Here is a 17810-nt window from a genome sequence, read left to right as displayed (position 1 = left end):
GAGAATTTTAGTAGATTTAAAGATTTGTGACTATTCAAAAGAATTTTTTCACTGTCTCGCGTTTTCTTTCCTTAACTCCCGTTTTCTATGATAAAGGGGGCGTAACATATTGTATAAACATTATCAGTTGTTACTTCAGCAATGTTTATGTTAGCAGTGCTCAATACAAAAATAGAGCTGTCTAGCTTTATCTAATAATATTTCTATTGCGATAATCTACGCAAGGACTTTTTATTTAATTTCTGCATATATATGAAAAATATGTCTATGCCAAGTAAGCTACCAATCGGAGTAATGCTCCTTATTTTGACTTGAGCATATTGAGAAGTGATACACGAATTACCATTAGCGTATAAAGCGAGGCTCTTTGTGTAAACAAATCGAGCGGAGGTATTTCGGACGATGTCAAAATATCGTTAAACTGAAATGTACAGGTCATCACTTAAAAAATGTCAGCAAGAGTTGTTAGACGAAACTATTCTATTTATTTTTTATTGTATTTATTTATTTATTTTCCATTTAGTTTCGTCTAACAACTCTTGCTGACATTTTTTAAGTGACTCCCTGTACATTTTAGTTGACCTATATTATTTTGCCCTATATATTTTTTCGCGCCTTTAACATTTCCTGTCTGGGTCATTTTGACTTTCGTTTCCCTTTATTTAATATTTTATATTTAACTTTATCATTATTTTTTTCTTATTTATATTTATGTCTCGGAAATAGAGTGAAAAGCATATTTTCTTTTTCTTTTATTAATATTATTGGAATCTTTTCTTTTTTCCCTGTACACATTTTTGTGAATTATTCCATGGATTATTATATATATATATATATATATATATATATATATATATATATATATACATACATACATACATACATACATACATACATACTAGCAAAAGTACCCGTCCTTGACTGGGTTCAAAAACAGCCTACAGAAAATGGACTCTGATTTATGAAAGTATAATAGGTTATGAAAAGGAAGGGTTGTAAAGAGGTAGCTCCGAATTTGGGGGTATCAAAACCAAAGCAAAATATGATGAAAGTAAAAATAAAATAGATACACCCCATAATTTATTATACTATACTTGTTCACACTGAAAAACTTATCACAATATTCTGGGGATCTATATTAAAAATATACCTTGTTAAACTTCGTGACATATTTCCATTCTATGGAGGTCAGGCGCGAACGATCACCCAATAATTTTATTATACCATATTTCCTCAAACTGAAACATAATTATCAAAGTATACTTACGCAGATAGATATGAAAAGTCTTAATTAAAGTGTGTGCCTATTTCCATTCTATGGAGGCCAGGCGCGAACGCAGACCCCACAATTTATTATACCATCCCTATTTAAGTTAAAACATACTTATCAAAGTATTATTATGTACATCTATATCAAAAACACTTGTAAACGTTATTGTTTTTTTTAATTTTTAATTTTTTTTTATTTCCATACTTTGTGGACCAGGCTCGTACGCAGACCCAACAATTTTAATGAATCATCATTATGGCAGATCAAACATACCCATTCCTGTGTCTCGATACATTTTCTATCACTATATGTGGTCAGTTTTCTATAATACTCAATCATATAGCAGCCTATTCGTGACCAGACACACTCAGAGACGTTCAGCTTTATATATATATATATATATATATATATATATATATATATATATAGGGTGGCCGAAAAGTCCCAGGACACTGGCTGAAAAGATGTTCGAAGTGCTTTCACAGAAAGATTTGGAAAACCCGCGCCATCAAGAAGTAATCTGTATCTGTGGGAGAAGAAAGTTTTTGAAACAGATAGCGTTCTGGATCAGGCAAGAAGTGGCAGACCTTAAACACGAAAGGAAACGTGTGTTGGTGTTCAAGAATCACTGCAACAGTCTCCCAAGAAATCCACCTGAAAACGTTCTGCTGAACTTGGAATACCAAGGGCTACCATGATGGATCATATGGAAAAGGATTTGGATGTCAAAGCTTATAAGCCATGTGTATAGTGTCCTGGGACTTTTCGGCCACCCTGTATTAAAACTAGAAAAAGTATGTACTTCAATAGTTAAACCACCACTGAAAACTTTGCATTTTATCAACTTAGCTTGGTTATTATTAGGGATATTGACAAGCGAATATTCTTATCATTGTTTTGACTCTCGAGTATATATCAAACACAGTAAGATACAATTAATCAATTGAGAAACAACATTACCCGATATAAAAACATATAAGATATTAACTGATATATACCCGAGAGTCAAAATGATGAAAAAAAATTATCTTGTCATAGCCCTAGTACTTGAAAAAAACTGTGTTCAATATAACAAACTAAATCCCCCACTCTGTGGAATAGATGCCGACATATTGATTGTAAGCAATGGACAATCTGGAAATATCTGGAATCTTCCCAGATATGGACTAATACGGACAAGGTGTGTTTGAATCAATTCACCCTTTATTTATGCTGCTATATTAATTTATTTACAACTGAACGAATTAGTTCAACCAGGTCATAAAGGGTTAATAAACAAAAGATAACGTTTGTGCAATTTACTTTGCTAATTGTTTAAATGCAGTTCAGTAATATACATAAACTGTTCAAAATATGCTAACGATAATGCGGTCTGTATTCTGCATGAACCCCTTTTTATTCAAAATATCAATCTACACTAATTTCGATAACAGGTATTTTTCAGTAGATCAGAAAGCAAGCGAGCTATTTTTTCCCGGCTGAGTAAACGCCTTTTCTTTTCAAAATAGACAAAGACTGCATTTATTGGAGTTTACCGAAACGTTTTGATTCGAAATAGACATTTATTTGGTCAAGTTTTGGCTTTAACTTCAGTCAATTAAAGAGACTACTTTTTTTGCAAAGATTAGTCAAGATGAAGTACCTTTCTCCCGAGTTTGTTGATAAATGCACAGCTTTTATTCAAGATAAACGAGACTTAGTTATATTCTCGAAATAGTCTAGATACAGCTTTTATTCTAGATATTCGACATCCAAATTTTTAGCAAGCTCGTCGCTCGACGGCATTTGCCCTAAATAGTCAACACACAAGATTCACACTCATGAACGTATTGCTTATGCTCCTATTTTTCCCATTTATCAAAAATGTAGAATGTTCAACCATGAAATTTCAAGCGTAAAAATAAGAAATATATAAATACCGGTGTAGACGGTGAGTGAAACTTAAAAAATATTGTTAAAAATCATCGAGGCGTTTAATTAATTTTTCAGCTATGGACTCGCATCTTGACAGTCGATTTTATCCGTCTCTTAATTGATTGTTATCAATTAACAATGCCCATAAACAAGTAATTTTGATCTTTCTATGACGATATAATACCAGCATAAAGTGTTTGTATTTTATTTACATTAATTTTAAAACTAGTAGCCCACTTATGTCCAAATGGCAATATGCCCTGTTTGGGGCAAACAGTACTAAAAGAAAGAACAATTTCAAAGAAAATACATGAATATAATATAATTTTATCTAAATAAAAAAACGAAACAATTCGCATGCAATGTAAAATTCGACTGAAAACCCATGGCCTTTTAACATATATTTCCGTTTTCTTGGAAACCTTTTGTAGCAGTTTTAAAGCAAATAAATCATTTTTAAAATTCTCATTTTTAGATGAGGGCTGATTGTTCATATTACTTGTATTCATCGGACTATTGTTCTCATCTTTCGTATTATTTGTGCAAGATTTCGGTCCGATTGGCCTTCGACCGTCCTCAAATATGTTTGTTGTTCTGTAAAAAATAAAAGAGAAAAGTTACTGGCTCCGTAGAATTTTCGTATTCTTTGAGTTAGTTCCTATTTTACAGTTATTTCGCACTTGCGAAAACAAATTGGTTTACAAATAGGGAAGCATAGCTGAAATTTTCAACCAACATACCCGAAGACGGTCGAAGGCCAATCCGACCGAAGCATTGCACAAATAACACGAAAGATGAGAACACTAATCCAATCAATATAAGTAATATAAATAATTTTTAAGTAGCAAGACAAGTGGAAATACCACAAAATAAGAAATATATTTAATAAACAAATATTTTCTGGGTAGTGCAAATAAGTAGATTTTGCACAGTAAACCCCAACAACATGCAGCAAATATGAGTGTATTAATATTTCTATGAAACTAGTGTTCATGTTATTTTAAATATAGAACTGGCCGAAATGAGATAAATTAATAGACACTAATAGATACTCAGAAAGTAATATTGTGCTATATACTTCAATATAAATAATAACGTACTAAGTGACTATCTGCAATTTTTCCGGTAATCTATGGTCATTCGGCAGACAATGATTTTTTTTATTATTTTCGCAATGATATTATTCAAATATGCCTTTTTTACGTAACGTTTCCTTGTATTATTTCTTCAATGAAGGGCCACTGCACGTAGAAATTACTACAACTTATTTCCTCACGCCATAAAATAATGATCACATATCATTATTGAAATTAGTTATTTCGGAACAACTTTTGGTTTTACCAGAAAGATAACCCCCTGGAGTTCATTATGTTAAAAAAAAAAAAATACCTTTCTACAATTTTTAATAGAATTTTAAGTTTTAAATTTTTCCCCCCCCAAAAAAACCGTTTGACCCATTTTCTGCCGTATGTCAGCAAAACATAAATATTTGTTAAAGGGTTTCGAATCAATTAAACTAATTTTTTATGTCTAAATAAAATTTACTATGATTGCCTTATATTTAAATAAATTTAAAAAATTCAATTATTGCCACGATCCCGTACATTTTAGAAACCATGTGCTTACCGGTGCCTTCTTGAATTTTAGCTATGGGAACTCAGTCGCGTCTACTTATTTATTTACCCATTTTCATGAATTTTTATGTAACCAGACAGGCAAATATAATTTTTTTAATAATTGAATTACATTATAATTACAAACGCCATTTATGTTATTTTTAGCTTTATAAATTTTTTCCTTCATAATAATTGATTAATCAAGCTTAAAATGTTTTCTAATAATTGTTAGATAAAAACTATTTTTTCTATTTTTATATCAAACTTAATTTTTTGGCATTATATTTCTCATTTTAATATCACTTTTAGTCATTTTTTTAATTCCGTGATAAAATTCATGTCTCCTTTCTTATTTTCGAATTAATAATAAGGGCTGTAGCAACAACATTTTATTGTCATTGTTTTCACTTTTGAGTATATATCCGTTTATATCTTATATGTTTTAATATAGACTGCTATCAGTTGCTTGATTGTGTCTTACTGTATCGGATATATTCTCCGTCTAAGTAAAAAAAATTAAAAGAATACTCTGTTGTCATAGCCTTATTAATAATAATCAACGAGCCACACATATGCTATAAACTCGACAATACTCTATTTTATCCAATTCTTCATTGCATAAATCAAGTTGACAATGACTTTCATTAGAAATCCGTGGCACATAAAAGGGCCGTTTTTGATAGGAGATGCAACTTGTTGGAATGTCACAATCATCATCTACAGAAATCCATTCCTTCATAGTTATAGTTAATTTTCAGAAAGGGAGTTAACAACTTTTTGTAAATGTAACGGACTACTATCTTGAGAAAAATCCATGATACGCAGATACAATTATCACTTATAATTTTCACACCCTTTTTTGTGGTGTATCGATTCTTTAAAACATTCTTTATGTACTGGTACTTGAAACGTTTACACATTCTAAAATAAACTTTTTAATTTTTTTTTTTTTTAAGAGGTAAATTTATGCCAATTTTAGCGTTCTCATAAAAATTATATTTTTCTATCATCATCTTAAAGATAATAATTATTAATAACATATTCAATGAATCTCACACTTCAAAACGCAAAAGATAAAAAAAAATTAAACACATTCATATTTCTGATTACAATCTTCGATATCGAAGTCACCTGTGATTTTTTGTTGTTGTTTTTCTACATTTGTTAATCCTCCTACCACTAAATGAGTGGGTGTTTAATGGATCGCTGGACGTTATGAGGTTGAACAAGGGACAAATGAGAAAGGGGGATATGAAGACCCAGAAAATATATTAATACAACGAATATGAAAAAAAAAGTTAGGCCCATATAAACTGCATTGTTTTACTTAATTATCGGTGAATGATTTTATATTGATTAGATGATTCCTTGATTTTTGGTAGATTTTTAAGACTCTGTTACGAAAATCAAAACCACTCATTAAATTGGGCGGCCATTAATTATTATCATAATGGTATTCGAAAACATCAAAAAACATCAACTAACTTTCAACAAAAAATCTACATAACTTTAAAGCGATATTAATAGCACGGAATTGCAGCTGAGGCCCGCAGTGTAACTCTATACGCACGTAATTATGGCACCTTTTTTTTTTTTTTTTTTCTTTTAATTACATTTTCACCCCAAACAAGGCGCATTGCCACTTTGGTGTAGGGGGCTACTATCAGGGGCAGCAACTACTGAGGCACTATGTTGGGATCTGGGCAGCAAGATGTTGGTTCATGTTGCACTTGAACTTCTGCATGTCAGTACAGTTAGGGAAGCAGGAACCTGGACCGGAATTCCAAAGTCTAGCGGTTCTGGGGAAGAAACTACTGGAGTAGAAAGATATTTTACATCTAGGGATCTCTACTGTGTGGGGGTAGGATTTAGCTGCCTGTCGGGTTTGTTGAGGGTGTCTACGTCGTGGGGCACAAGTGTCTGCAGTTCGTCAGAGCATTCACCATTAAAATACTTGTAGAACAGTCAGAGGGATGCAACGTTTCGTCGATGGGACAGAGGCTGAAGCTTAGATGCCAGTTCAGGGCCTATTAGATTGGCGACTTTTTTTTAACCTTGTCTAGGAGCGAGAAACTAGTAGCAGATGCACCAGCCCAAATGTGACAACAATACTACATACATGGGCGAATGGTGGCCGTATAGAGGTACAGGATACTTTCAGGTGTCAGTAGTTTTCTAGCACGGTAGAGAGAGCCTACCTTTTTTGCAGCGGCCCTGGCAATGTTTTCAATATAATTGTTCCAACTCATGTTTCCTGTGAACGTTAGGCCAAGCAGTTTGAAATATGTACTCTCAGACAGGGAGTCACTGGTCATTGCTATTGTTGGCAGAGAAGGTTTCTTGTAATTATTGAAGGAAACCAGTTTAGTCTTGGCAGCATTGAATGTGACCATCCATTTATGCCCCCATTCCACTACAGATTGGAGGTCATCCTCTAGTGCTTTGCCATTTCTTTAGATATGTGTTCATTTGTTTTCCTGTCATGCCTGTTATAGAGTGTAGTGTCATCAGCATATATACCCATCTCAGAGACTGTTTTGTCGGGGAGGTCATTAATAAATATTAAGAACAATAGAGGTCCAAGGATAGACCCCTGAGGCACTCCCGCATTTATATCACACTGTTTAGATGTACGACCGTCGAGGACAACCTGGATTTTTCTCTTATCTAAGAAGGATTTAATTATTTTAAGTATTCTACCAGTGACACCGTATGATTTAATTTTCCTGAGGAGACCCTTGTGCCATACCCTGTCAAAAGCCTTAGATATATCTAGAGCTACCGCTCTATCCTCCCCCGCTTTGTCCAGTGAATGGTATATACGTTCAGAGATTAATAGTGAGGATGTCTGCTGTGGATTGGGCTTGTCTAAATCCATATTGTTGGTCAGTCAGAAGTTTAGCATCTGTAAAGTGCCGGACTAGAGCATGGTTAATTATGGTCTCAAATATTTTGGCGAAAAGTAGGAGGAGGCTAATGGGGTGATAATTTGATGGGTCACTTCTTTCGTCAGAATCTTGAATATTGGTACCACAGAAGCAGTTTTCCAACAGCCCGGAAAGCATAATTCATTAAGGCATTTGTTGTAGAGTTTGGAGAGAACTGGAGCTACTTCGGCTGACCACTTTTTTAATAGCACAGCTGAGAGGAGAACAGGTCCACATACCTTTGAAGTGTCAAGGTTTTTTATGATAGCGAGTACCTGAGCAGGGGTGATTTTTAGATCATCTTCCGTGGCGTCTGTCCGCAAAGGAAACTCAGGCAGGGGGTGGTTGGTAGGGTCCAGTATGGAGTTCGAGGCAAACCGGCTGTCAAGCATATTAGCCTTGTCGGTTGCTGAGCAAACAACCTCGTGATTGTGGGTTAGCGGGACAATTGTTGATTACCCATTATTTACTATACTGTTGTAGATTTTCCAGAAGTCACGAGTTCCTAATTTTTGTGCTTCGATGCGTTTTTTAGTGGGTTCAGTAAATTCTCTCTTGGCTGTCGCGATTTCTTTCTTAACGTTACTTCTAGCTTCTATATACTTCTGTTTGTTTGAACTGGACTTATGTCGGTTAAATCTGCCGTATGTATGCTGCCTTTGAGCAATGGCAGTTTCGCAAGTCGAAGTAAACCATTGGGGAGAGTGGGGCTTGCTATAAAATTTCCGCATGGGAGCATGTGCTTCCATTGCTGTTTTGAACCATTCAGTGGTCTCATTTGCGCACTGTTCAGCAGGATGAGAAAATATTTCCCCATGGGGCATCTCTGATAAGATTTCTGATGGCTTCCCAGTCAGCCTTTTTATAATATCTCGTTGTTTTGAGCACTGGCTCTTCAGTTTTGGGTCTAAAATTTAGGGCGATTTCTACCATTATCACCGCATGATCAGCGTTCCCGAATGGGCTGTCAGCATTTGTTGTACAATCCTCGGGAACTGTAATCAGAAACAGATATAGAGGTGATGCTTGTTGTTCTTGCTGGTCAGGAAAACGGGTTGGAAACGTAACCATTTGTGATAGGAAGTGAGATATAGCAAAACTATGTGGTTTGCTGCCCGCTGCATCTGTGTGAGTAGAGAATCCAAGCCAGTTTTTGTGGTGAACATTAAAGTCACCAAATACATGTACTTGTGCACTAGTGTCGAGGGATAGTGCTGTATCTATGCTGTCAGAGACTTTGTTTATTATGGTGCAGTCCTGGATCGAAGGAGAGCAGTAGAGAAAATAAAAGTAGCTCATGTTGTGTTGTATGTTTAGTCTAAAACACATAAAGGCTTGATCCTCTGTTTCTAGATTTGTTTCTCTAGTCAGGGGGAGGGTGTTACGAATGTAGACTCCAAGTCCGTGCATATGACTGGCAGAGTCCTTACGGCAGAGTGAGAGATAGTTAGGCATGTTAAAGTATTTAGAGGGGATGGAGAAGTGTAGATTAGTCTCGCTTAGTGCTAAGATATCCGGGGTATTTGTTAGGAGAAATGCTTCAACATCAGCTAAATTAGTTCTAAGCCCACGGATGTTAGTGAATGCAAGCCTCAAGGGAGGAGGCGGGTTGGATTTGTTTGTCCTTCTGGTTCAATGTTCGAACCCTATAACAGTCAAACCATGCTGATGAGCCGAAGAGCGACGAAACACGTTTATGTAAATAACTGTTTTATAATTAACACAAATAATATGCATTTATTTTATGTTTTCAATTTTTTAGATGAATGTGTGTTATTCCGATAATTTTGATACTTCGAACTACTCTTCTCACCCTGTATGTGATTTTTACAAAAATTCGGATAATGTTACCTTTCACTTTTGTCAGGTGTGTGTTTTCAAACTCGGGAATGTTTTTGTCGATCTAGGTAATCTGGGCGAATTTCGAACGGAACCCTTTATTTACTAAACTGGTGGGTAGTACGCTCTCTTCTCGTTTGCCTTGACTGGATAGAGGTCCTAAGTACCTACTTACAATGCCACCCCATGGGACAGAGTTAGACACCAGGGTCGTTTTTTTAACGTGGATTTCGTCATAAGTGATTCGCAATTGAATTTTACATCGATCGAAACGTTGTGAAAATTGCAGTCCATATGAGAACAGTAGTCCGAAGAAGCCAAATAATACGAATAAGCACTTCTCGTTGCAAAATATCAAAAACGTAACACTTAAAATCATATTTCAGAATTCGGCGTGACAATGCTAGTTAAAACATGCATTGTAGGTCAACGAAACTTTTACAAACGTAACAGACCGCCTGGACGCGGCTTAAATAACATAAAATATGTACGTTTAGTGAGGAGAATGATATTGCAATTTGAAAGGTCCTCGAAAGAACACCTTCCGAACGAACGAAAACTCTGATAAACTTGCATACGACATCTTAAAAAACATGCGTACTCTTACATCTCAAGCGTGACAGACCAATGTTTTAATGAATCGAATAACAGAATCTCTACTATTATAGAAAAGTCACTTTCTGTGTGTGAGTTCATTCCTCGTCGGTTCTGAAACGGCTGAGCCTATCTTTTTCAAATTTCACAAGCTAATTTATATATCTGGCAGTGTTCTTAACAATGTTTTTTTTTACAGAAAGTCAGCCTATAAGTATTGAATATAAATAAAACCCGATCTTAAACATAGCTTTTCTTTTCTTTCTTATAGATAAAAAAATAATTTTTGCAGTGAAATGTTTTACGTTACACTCGCCAAGCGCCAAGGGAGATAATTAAATATTAAAATTTCAAAACAACAAGTAAACAAATGTATTATAATCTGGAGATATAGCTTAGAAGTAGAGCATTCAATTACAGACCGAATAATCCCCTATTAAAGCCCGGGTGAACCTTACCATTTTATTTTATTTTTCTTATTAATAAGTTCAATATACGATAAGATAAATAAGAGGTACCATTTAAAATCGGCGCAAATCATTGCCTGCATATTTGAAAATTAAACAGTAACTAAGAGTGGCTTTTCTTAGGCGTTCGTCAGTTGACGTGATATTGTAAAAAAACACAGACACACAGAGAAAGAACATTGATGAACACATTTATTTATTTATTTTCGCGAATTTGTCCACCGGACACATTATTCCTCGTAATATATAATAATTAATAGATGATTTATTTTATAATAACACATACACGATCTGCATGAATTAAAATATCGTGTATAAGCGTATTGTACAAGAGGGCAACGCCGGGGGGCCAACTAGTATCTCATACAGATAACTGTCTACATCGTAACGTTATGATCAAAAAAAGAATGAATAAAATTTCTCATTCTGGTTACTCCCACAATTGTAAGCATCTCATCTAACGTCATTTTTCGGTTGTTCCACGGTTTGTTTGACCCAATTTACTCCACAAATAAACTTCTCAAAATGACATTTTACCCCAATTGTCAAAATGGCTGCCAAATTAAAAGCTGAGAGAGAGAGAGATAAAGAGAGAGGAAGAATGTGAGTAATTAATAAAGAGAGAGAGAGAGAAAAAAAAAAGAAAGAGAGAAGGAAAGATGAAAGAAATGAGTCACGTCATCGGAAAGGACACTTTCAGCATTTCAAGAAAGCTCGCAAACTGCCAAAATATACTTTATTGTCAGTACGGAATCATGCTTCGTGAAACACGAATGTCAAGACATAACAAGGCAAGTCACTCCAAAACATAACATACAACGTAGATCAACTGCCTGTTTTTCGTTCACCCCACTGCAACTGCCATATTGTATGTGTGCAAAAGTGGAAATCGCTTGACTGAGCGCTTCTCTGAATAATTATAGACGCTATTGATAAGAGCCAGACAAAAGAAACGCACTAGGTGTGTGTTACTGCGAAGATACACATAAATGCTTAAAACGTTAAAATGATTTTATAACATTAAACTGACTTTCATTTTCGTACATATATCCCGAATTTTTATTGACTGTTTGATTATTACATAAAACTTAGTCTTAAATCCTCAGTCCTTTTGTCATTCGTATTGACACCAGATAAAATTAATCAAATACTGCTCCAAGTTTGAGCAAAACTGAACTTATTTGATATTATTTATTAAATCTGACAAACGTAATACATACATACATATATTAAATCTGACAAACGTAATACATACATATATATATACATATATATATATATATATAATGTGTGTGTTTAATTTTATTTTAGTTGAAGATCTAACAGTCTTGAGGGCTTTATAAAACCTCTGTAGTCACCAGTGTATGCGTACTCCTGCGTTCTTACTGCAAGGTTTGACCACCACTCGTTTTTTAAGATTCTAAGCATGAGCCGGAAGTTGTTACAGATGTGACGGAAGGCTGATCCCTAAGCGGGCGGGACGGGCGAGCCAAACAGGCTCGCTGGTCCTGCCCGCTATAGAACTCTCCACCCTTCTGTACGGCTCTGGGTCGTGGACAATTTACAGCCACCAATTACGGCCCCTCGGGCGTTTTCATCAGCGCTGTCACCGCACCATTCTCAACGTCCACTGGAGTGAGTATGTCACCAATGTTGAAGTCATCCAGCGGGCGGAAGTCACCAGGTTCGAGGCCATGCTGCTGAAGTCACAGCTGCGCTGGGTCGGGCACGTCTTCAGAATGGAGGATCATCGCCTGCCTTAGATAGTCTTATATCGCGAACTCTTTAATATATATATATATATATATATATATATATAGAGAGAGAGAGAGAGAGAGAGAGAGAGAATACCCGTTCACATACACTTTTTCATGATGAAGCTAGAACCCAGAATTAGATGGAATCGAAGAATTGCATCGAAAACTGACAACGCCAGACCGAATGGGTTTCGATGTACTGCATCTCATCAGTGACGTGCTTCAACATAAGCGCGAACCCAGGTCGTCGCACGGATGAAGTGTGCAATACCGACGACCAAACCGTATGGGTCATATATATACAGTGCCACGCAAAAGTATTGGATACATTACATTTTTTTCATATCTTTAATTACGGTTCAAGATTTTACCTAAACTTTGGTCAGTATATTCCTATTACTATTCAAAATTATATTTGGAGTAGTAATTACAAAATCAATGTTTAGAAAGTTTATATTTAAGAAGATATATGAATTACTAAACGCAAAAGTATTGGATACACTTTAAAAGATTATTTTTCTGACATAAATTTAAATGACTTTTGCTTAGCGTGTTGCAATAATGCCAACGTGTTATCACTGACCAATCAGAGAGATTTATATTAAAATAATTTTATAAAATTCTTCCAGTTTGGGCTCACTCCTTCAAAGTCAACCAGTTCATTTAAAAAATTCCTAAAACTAAAGAGTTGGCAATAGACATTCGTCAAAAAATCATTGATAAGCACAAAGAAGGAAAAGATTATCGAATAATATCAAGGGAACTTAATCTACCACTTAGTACGGTTGCAAAAGTTATTAGAAAGTTTAAAAGCCCTTGTGAAGCTGTTGCCAATCTTCCAAGATGTGGTCGGGCAAGGAAATTAAACGAAGAAAAATCAAGGTGAGTAAGCAGAAAGGCACAAAAAATCTTTTCTTACTCGTGGTGAAATTCAAACCGACCTCATAGAAGCTGGGATTAATGTGAGCAAGGATACAATCAGTAGAGTTCTAAATCGTGCAGGTTTTCTATTAAGGTCCCCAAGAAAAGTTCCATTATTGAAGCTTAAACATGTCAGATCATGTTTGAATTATATTAAATAGAAGTAGGTAGAAGGATCCCACTATCTTTCCAGCGACCTTGGCAACAGACTTGATGTACGGGTTCCATTTCAGATCAGGAGTAAAGGTCATACCCAGAAGCTTGTCAAAACACGGGGCCTCACCCAGACGAGAGCCATCCATCGCAATTGATGCCAGCTGGGGATCAGAGCGTTGATGATGTAAGGATAGGAGTAATGGTCAAACCCAGAAGCTTGTTAAAACAAGGAGCTTCTCCTAGACGAGAGCCATCCATTTCAATTGATGGCAGGTTTTTTTATATCAACTTTGTTTCCATTCGTAGCGAAGAGTGACCAACAGAATGATGTTTCCTTACAAAGAGAAAATGTTATCATCTATATAATAATATAAATATACAAGAAATAAATGTTTCCATAGTACATATAAGTTACTTTTATGGTAGAAAAGTTAATTGGTATGTATTTTTAAGTAGTTTGCAAAAAAATAAAAAAAGTTTTAATTCACGAACCGGTTTTAAAAAAAATCAAAATAGCAGCGACTTTGAAATGGAGAGTTCTGTTTTCAATTTGAAGGCGGGGGCGGGGCACCTGAGCATTTTGTGTTAACAATTTAAGAGAGTTCCGTCAACGTAAGGAATATTTATTAACATATTTTTATGTTTTCCGTTATTTTGTGCTTGATGAATATTCGATTATGGCATGTGTAGTTTATAGAACAATTCATTTAAGTAGGTATCGCCTCAAATTTCGCTTTAATTTCGGTTCGCTGAAATTATTTCAAGTAAAGAGCATTAAAAACTATTTCAAAACAAAAGAAAACATGAACTGAACTTTTATTGACTATGGTAACATTTATTTCTTGTATATTTATTTTTCGGGTAGTCGTTTGTTGGCTTTTCTGCTAAACATTATTACTTAATAATATCGACGAAATATCGAAAAACAAAAAAAAAAACAGTTTTTAAAAATAATGAAGCTTTACTTATTTTTGTAAAATTATCCGAAACAGCAAAATGGGATATTAAAAATGTAAACATGTAATTATTTAGTTTTTTAAAGAAAAGGATAAATATAAAGTGGAATAAGAAGAAAATGGTGCTCTTTTCAAGCATAACAGCTTCGTTTCAGTTTTACAGTAATGAACGGTGTAGTATTGCGCCGTCGGATTCAGGGTTGTACTATTGTAATGTAAAGAACACACAGAAAGGGTTGTAATCAACTGAATTCTTCCTAGTACACTTACAAAAAAGCTTAAACATAGAAAGATTATGTAAATGTTTTTAAAACGACACGTAATCACGTGAGCAGGATTTTTTTCCTTCTATTGACATGATAAAAAGTAACGTTCTTATTTTTTCATTATTTATCTATTTATCTATTTTCGAAGGAGTTCCACGTGCAAGTGGAGAAAGAAAAAAACAGAGTTATGCAAAATTTGTGCCGAGAATTGTCTAAAGTTCCGACTTTTTTGGGGGGCTTTCACTTTAATAAGAACGTGAATTTATGAGGTGAATTTATTCGACACAATATGATTCAACTCAAAAGAATAAATAAAAGCTTACGTGAATTAAGATTAAAGTAAAGGTGTTATTATGGACCCTCACCTCTTTTTAAAAAACTTGTTAAACTTTGTGACATATTTACATTCTATGGAGGTTAGGCGCGAACGAATAAATAATAATTTAATTGTACCATATTTATTCAAACTGAAACATAATTATCAAAGTATACTCACGCAAATAGATATGAAAAGTCTTTGGTAAAATGTGTGCCCTATTTCCATGGAGTACAGGCGCGAACGCAGACCCCACAATTTTATTTTACCAGCCCTATTTAAGTTGAAACATACTTATCAAAGTATTCTTATGTACATATATATCAAACACCCTTGTAAACGTTTTTTTTTTTCATTTTTTATTTCCATACTTTAGGGGCCAGACGCGAACGCAGACCCCACAATTTTTATGAAACACCGTTCTACCAGATCAAACATACCCATTACTGTGTCTCAATACATCTTCTATCATTATATGTAATCAGTTTTTTAAAATAGTCAGCCATATAGGAGCCTATTCGTGACCAGACGCATACTCAGACGTTCAGCTTTATCTTATATATATGTAAATGTGTATGTATGTATGTATGCATGCATGTATATACGTATGCGTGTTAAATGTTAATCATATAGGATAATTTTAGTTAGAAATTCAAACATTAATTCTTTCACAGTTCATCGTCATTTAACAAAATAGAAATAGAACAAAAATTTGTATTGATTTTGAAAAAATAAAACTGATGTGCATAGGAGTGCATCTACTTAATCTTAATTTTATTCTTGTCATCGTTTTTAACTTTTTTTACTTCTCTACTTTTATACCCTAAAATAAGTGTCCTCCCACATGAAGGTAGAAGGGAGGATACAATTTGATTTATTCTGTTTAATTCGACGTTTCATGTGTAACCGTATGTTTTTAATCAAGTTATTATCTAGGCCCCGAGATGTGTATTCTATGAATTTGATTTTCTGTAAATCGTTAGCCACCAAGCCAATCTTTAGTTAATAGGCGTGAAGCATTATTATGATAAATTTACAGGAGTACTTGAGGATCTTCAGGAGTACTTGAGGATCTTGAAACAGAGAATTAAATTGTTTACTAATTATGTTGCTGTCACTATCAGATTTCGACCTTTTAGATAACCTTTCTTATAATCAGCTCATCCAGTGTTGTTCGGGCTTAATCTTTCTACGGGCAATTCGAAAATATGTTGTTATACACACGTCTACCTATTCAGTACAATTTTTTTTTATATTTCGTCAACACGGCATTGCTCTACTCCAGTTTTCATGTTATGTAGTCCTAAGAAACTAGACTGATAAACATATGAAAGATATTTTTCTTTTAATTTTCATCTAAGCTTGACGAGATTATACTTTCTGTGCTTCACACGCCCTCCTTTTATTTTTATGTTCTACGTGCGATGCACTTATTGCTGTATGTCGAGATATATTAGAGCAGGGGTCCCAAACTCAATTTAGCTGAGGGCCGCTGGAGGCTGAGGCTGGGTGAGGCTGGGCCGCATCAGGTTTTCCACAAGAAAAAACGAAAAAATATTATAATCTTCTCAAATGTCTTTATTTTTATTTTAACACAAAATAAGATGAAACAAATCGATAAACAAATGAATAAGAAAATAAATAAGAAATGAATAAAATCAACCAATCAATCAATCATTCAATCAATCAGTAATGAATAAATAAATAAAATAAAAATTAGGATTGAAACGTCTGTATTAACAGTTCTTTAACCTTCTTCTTAACATGAATTGTCCTGAACATGAGTGGAACATTTGAGAACATGTACTTATCTTCTGAACGTGACTTCTCTTGCCTACATCTTGCTGCTAGAGACCTGGCAACGCTTCCTCTCGAAGAGCTGAGCCACATTTGGCTTGAGAGTAGAGGCAGTTGAGACCCTTAGTATGGCTTTAAGATGATCATCAGTAAGTCTGGACCTGTACTTGGACTTATTGAAGTTCAAGATGGAAAAGAGCTTTTCGCACAAGTATGTGCTCCCAAAAAGGCACATGGTCCGCTTGAACATTCGGGAAAGCTCAGGAAAGATGGGGGGGGTCAATTCTCTCAAAAATTACCCAAGCATGTCTACTTTCCTATTCATCTCCCTGAACTTCGCTTTCAGTTCAGAGTTGCACTGCAGGTCAATGAGCTCCATTTGAAGCACAGGTGGGACATCTTGCACATCAAAGAAGAAGGGGTCCGCAAACATTTGAAATGTGGCTTTGTGCGTCTTGAAGTCTGCAAATCTGTGATCAAATTCCTCCTGAAACTTCAAAATGGCATCAACATACTTCTGGCCACTGAATGGTGTGCCTGCATCTACAAGTACCTTGCATGTTGGGAAATGGCACAGGTTTTTCTGAGAGAGCTGGGCTTTCCATAACATAAGCTTTGGGGAGAATGCTCTAATGTTGTAATATGCAGTCCTGACAAGTTTTCCCTGGCCTTGTAACTTCTTGTTCAGTGCATTAAGCTCATGTGTGATATCAACAAGAAAAGCCAAGTCCATGAGCCATTTGGGATCACTTAGCACAGGAACAGCCACCCCATCTTTCTCCATGAAGGCTTTCACTTCTTCCCTCAGCTCGAAAAATCTCCTCTATACTTTTCCCCCGCTGAGCCAACGTACCTCGGTGAAGTAAAGCACATCCTCATATTCTGACTCCATTTCCTCTAAAAAGCACGGAACCTTTGGTGCTTTAAGCCCTTGGATCTGATTTGGTTGATGCATTTCACAACCACAGACATCATATTGTCAAACTTGAGGCATTAGCTGCAAAGGGCCTGCTG

The 17810-nt window shown here is 35.1% G+C and overlaps 1 protein-coding gene across 1 annotated transcript; it reads right to left on the bottom strand.

The window, feature by feature from the left end:
• Nucleotides 1-17091: 17091 nt before the first annotated feature.
• LOC145277081 (general transcription factor II-I repeat domain-containing protein 2-like) lies at nucleotides 17092-17580 on the bottom strand. Its single transcript, XM_080128747.1, has one exon. It carries the CDS (start codon nucleotides 17578-17580, stop codon nucleotides 17092-17094), a length of 489 nt encoding a protein of 162 aa, XP_079984873.1.
• Between the last annotated feature and the right edge of the window lie 230 nt (nucleotides 17581-17810).

The sequence above is a fragment of the Euprymna scolopes genome, chromosome 5 (assembly GCF_053919585.1).
Source record: "Euprymna scolopes isolate OS-2025 chromosome 5, ASM5391958v1, whole genome shotgun sequence".
NCBI classification, from domain to species: Eukaryota; Metazoa; Mollusca; class Cephalopoda; order Sepiida; family Sepiolidae; genus Euprymna; species Euprymna scolopes.
This window is presented reverse-complemented; position numbering and strand designations above follow the sequence as displayed.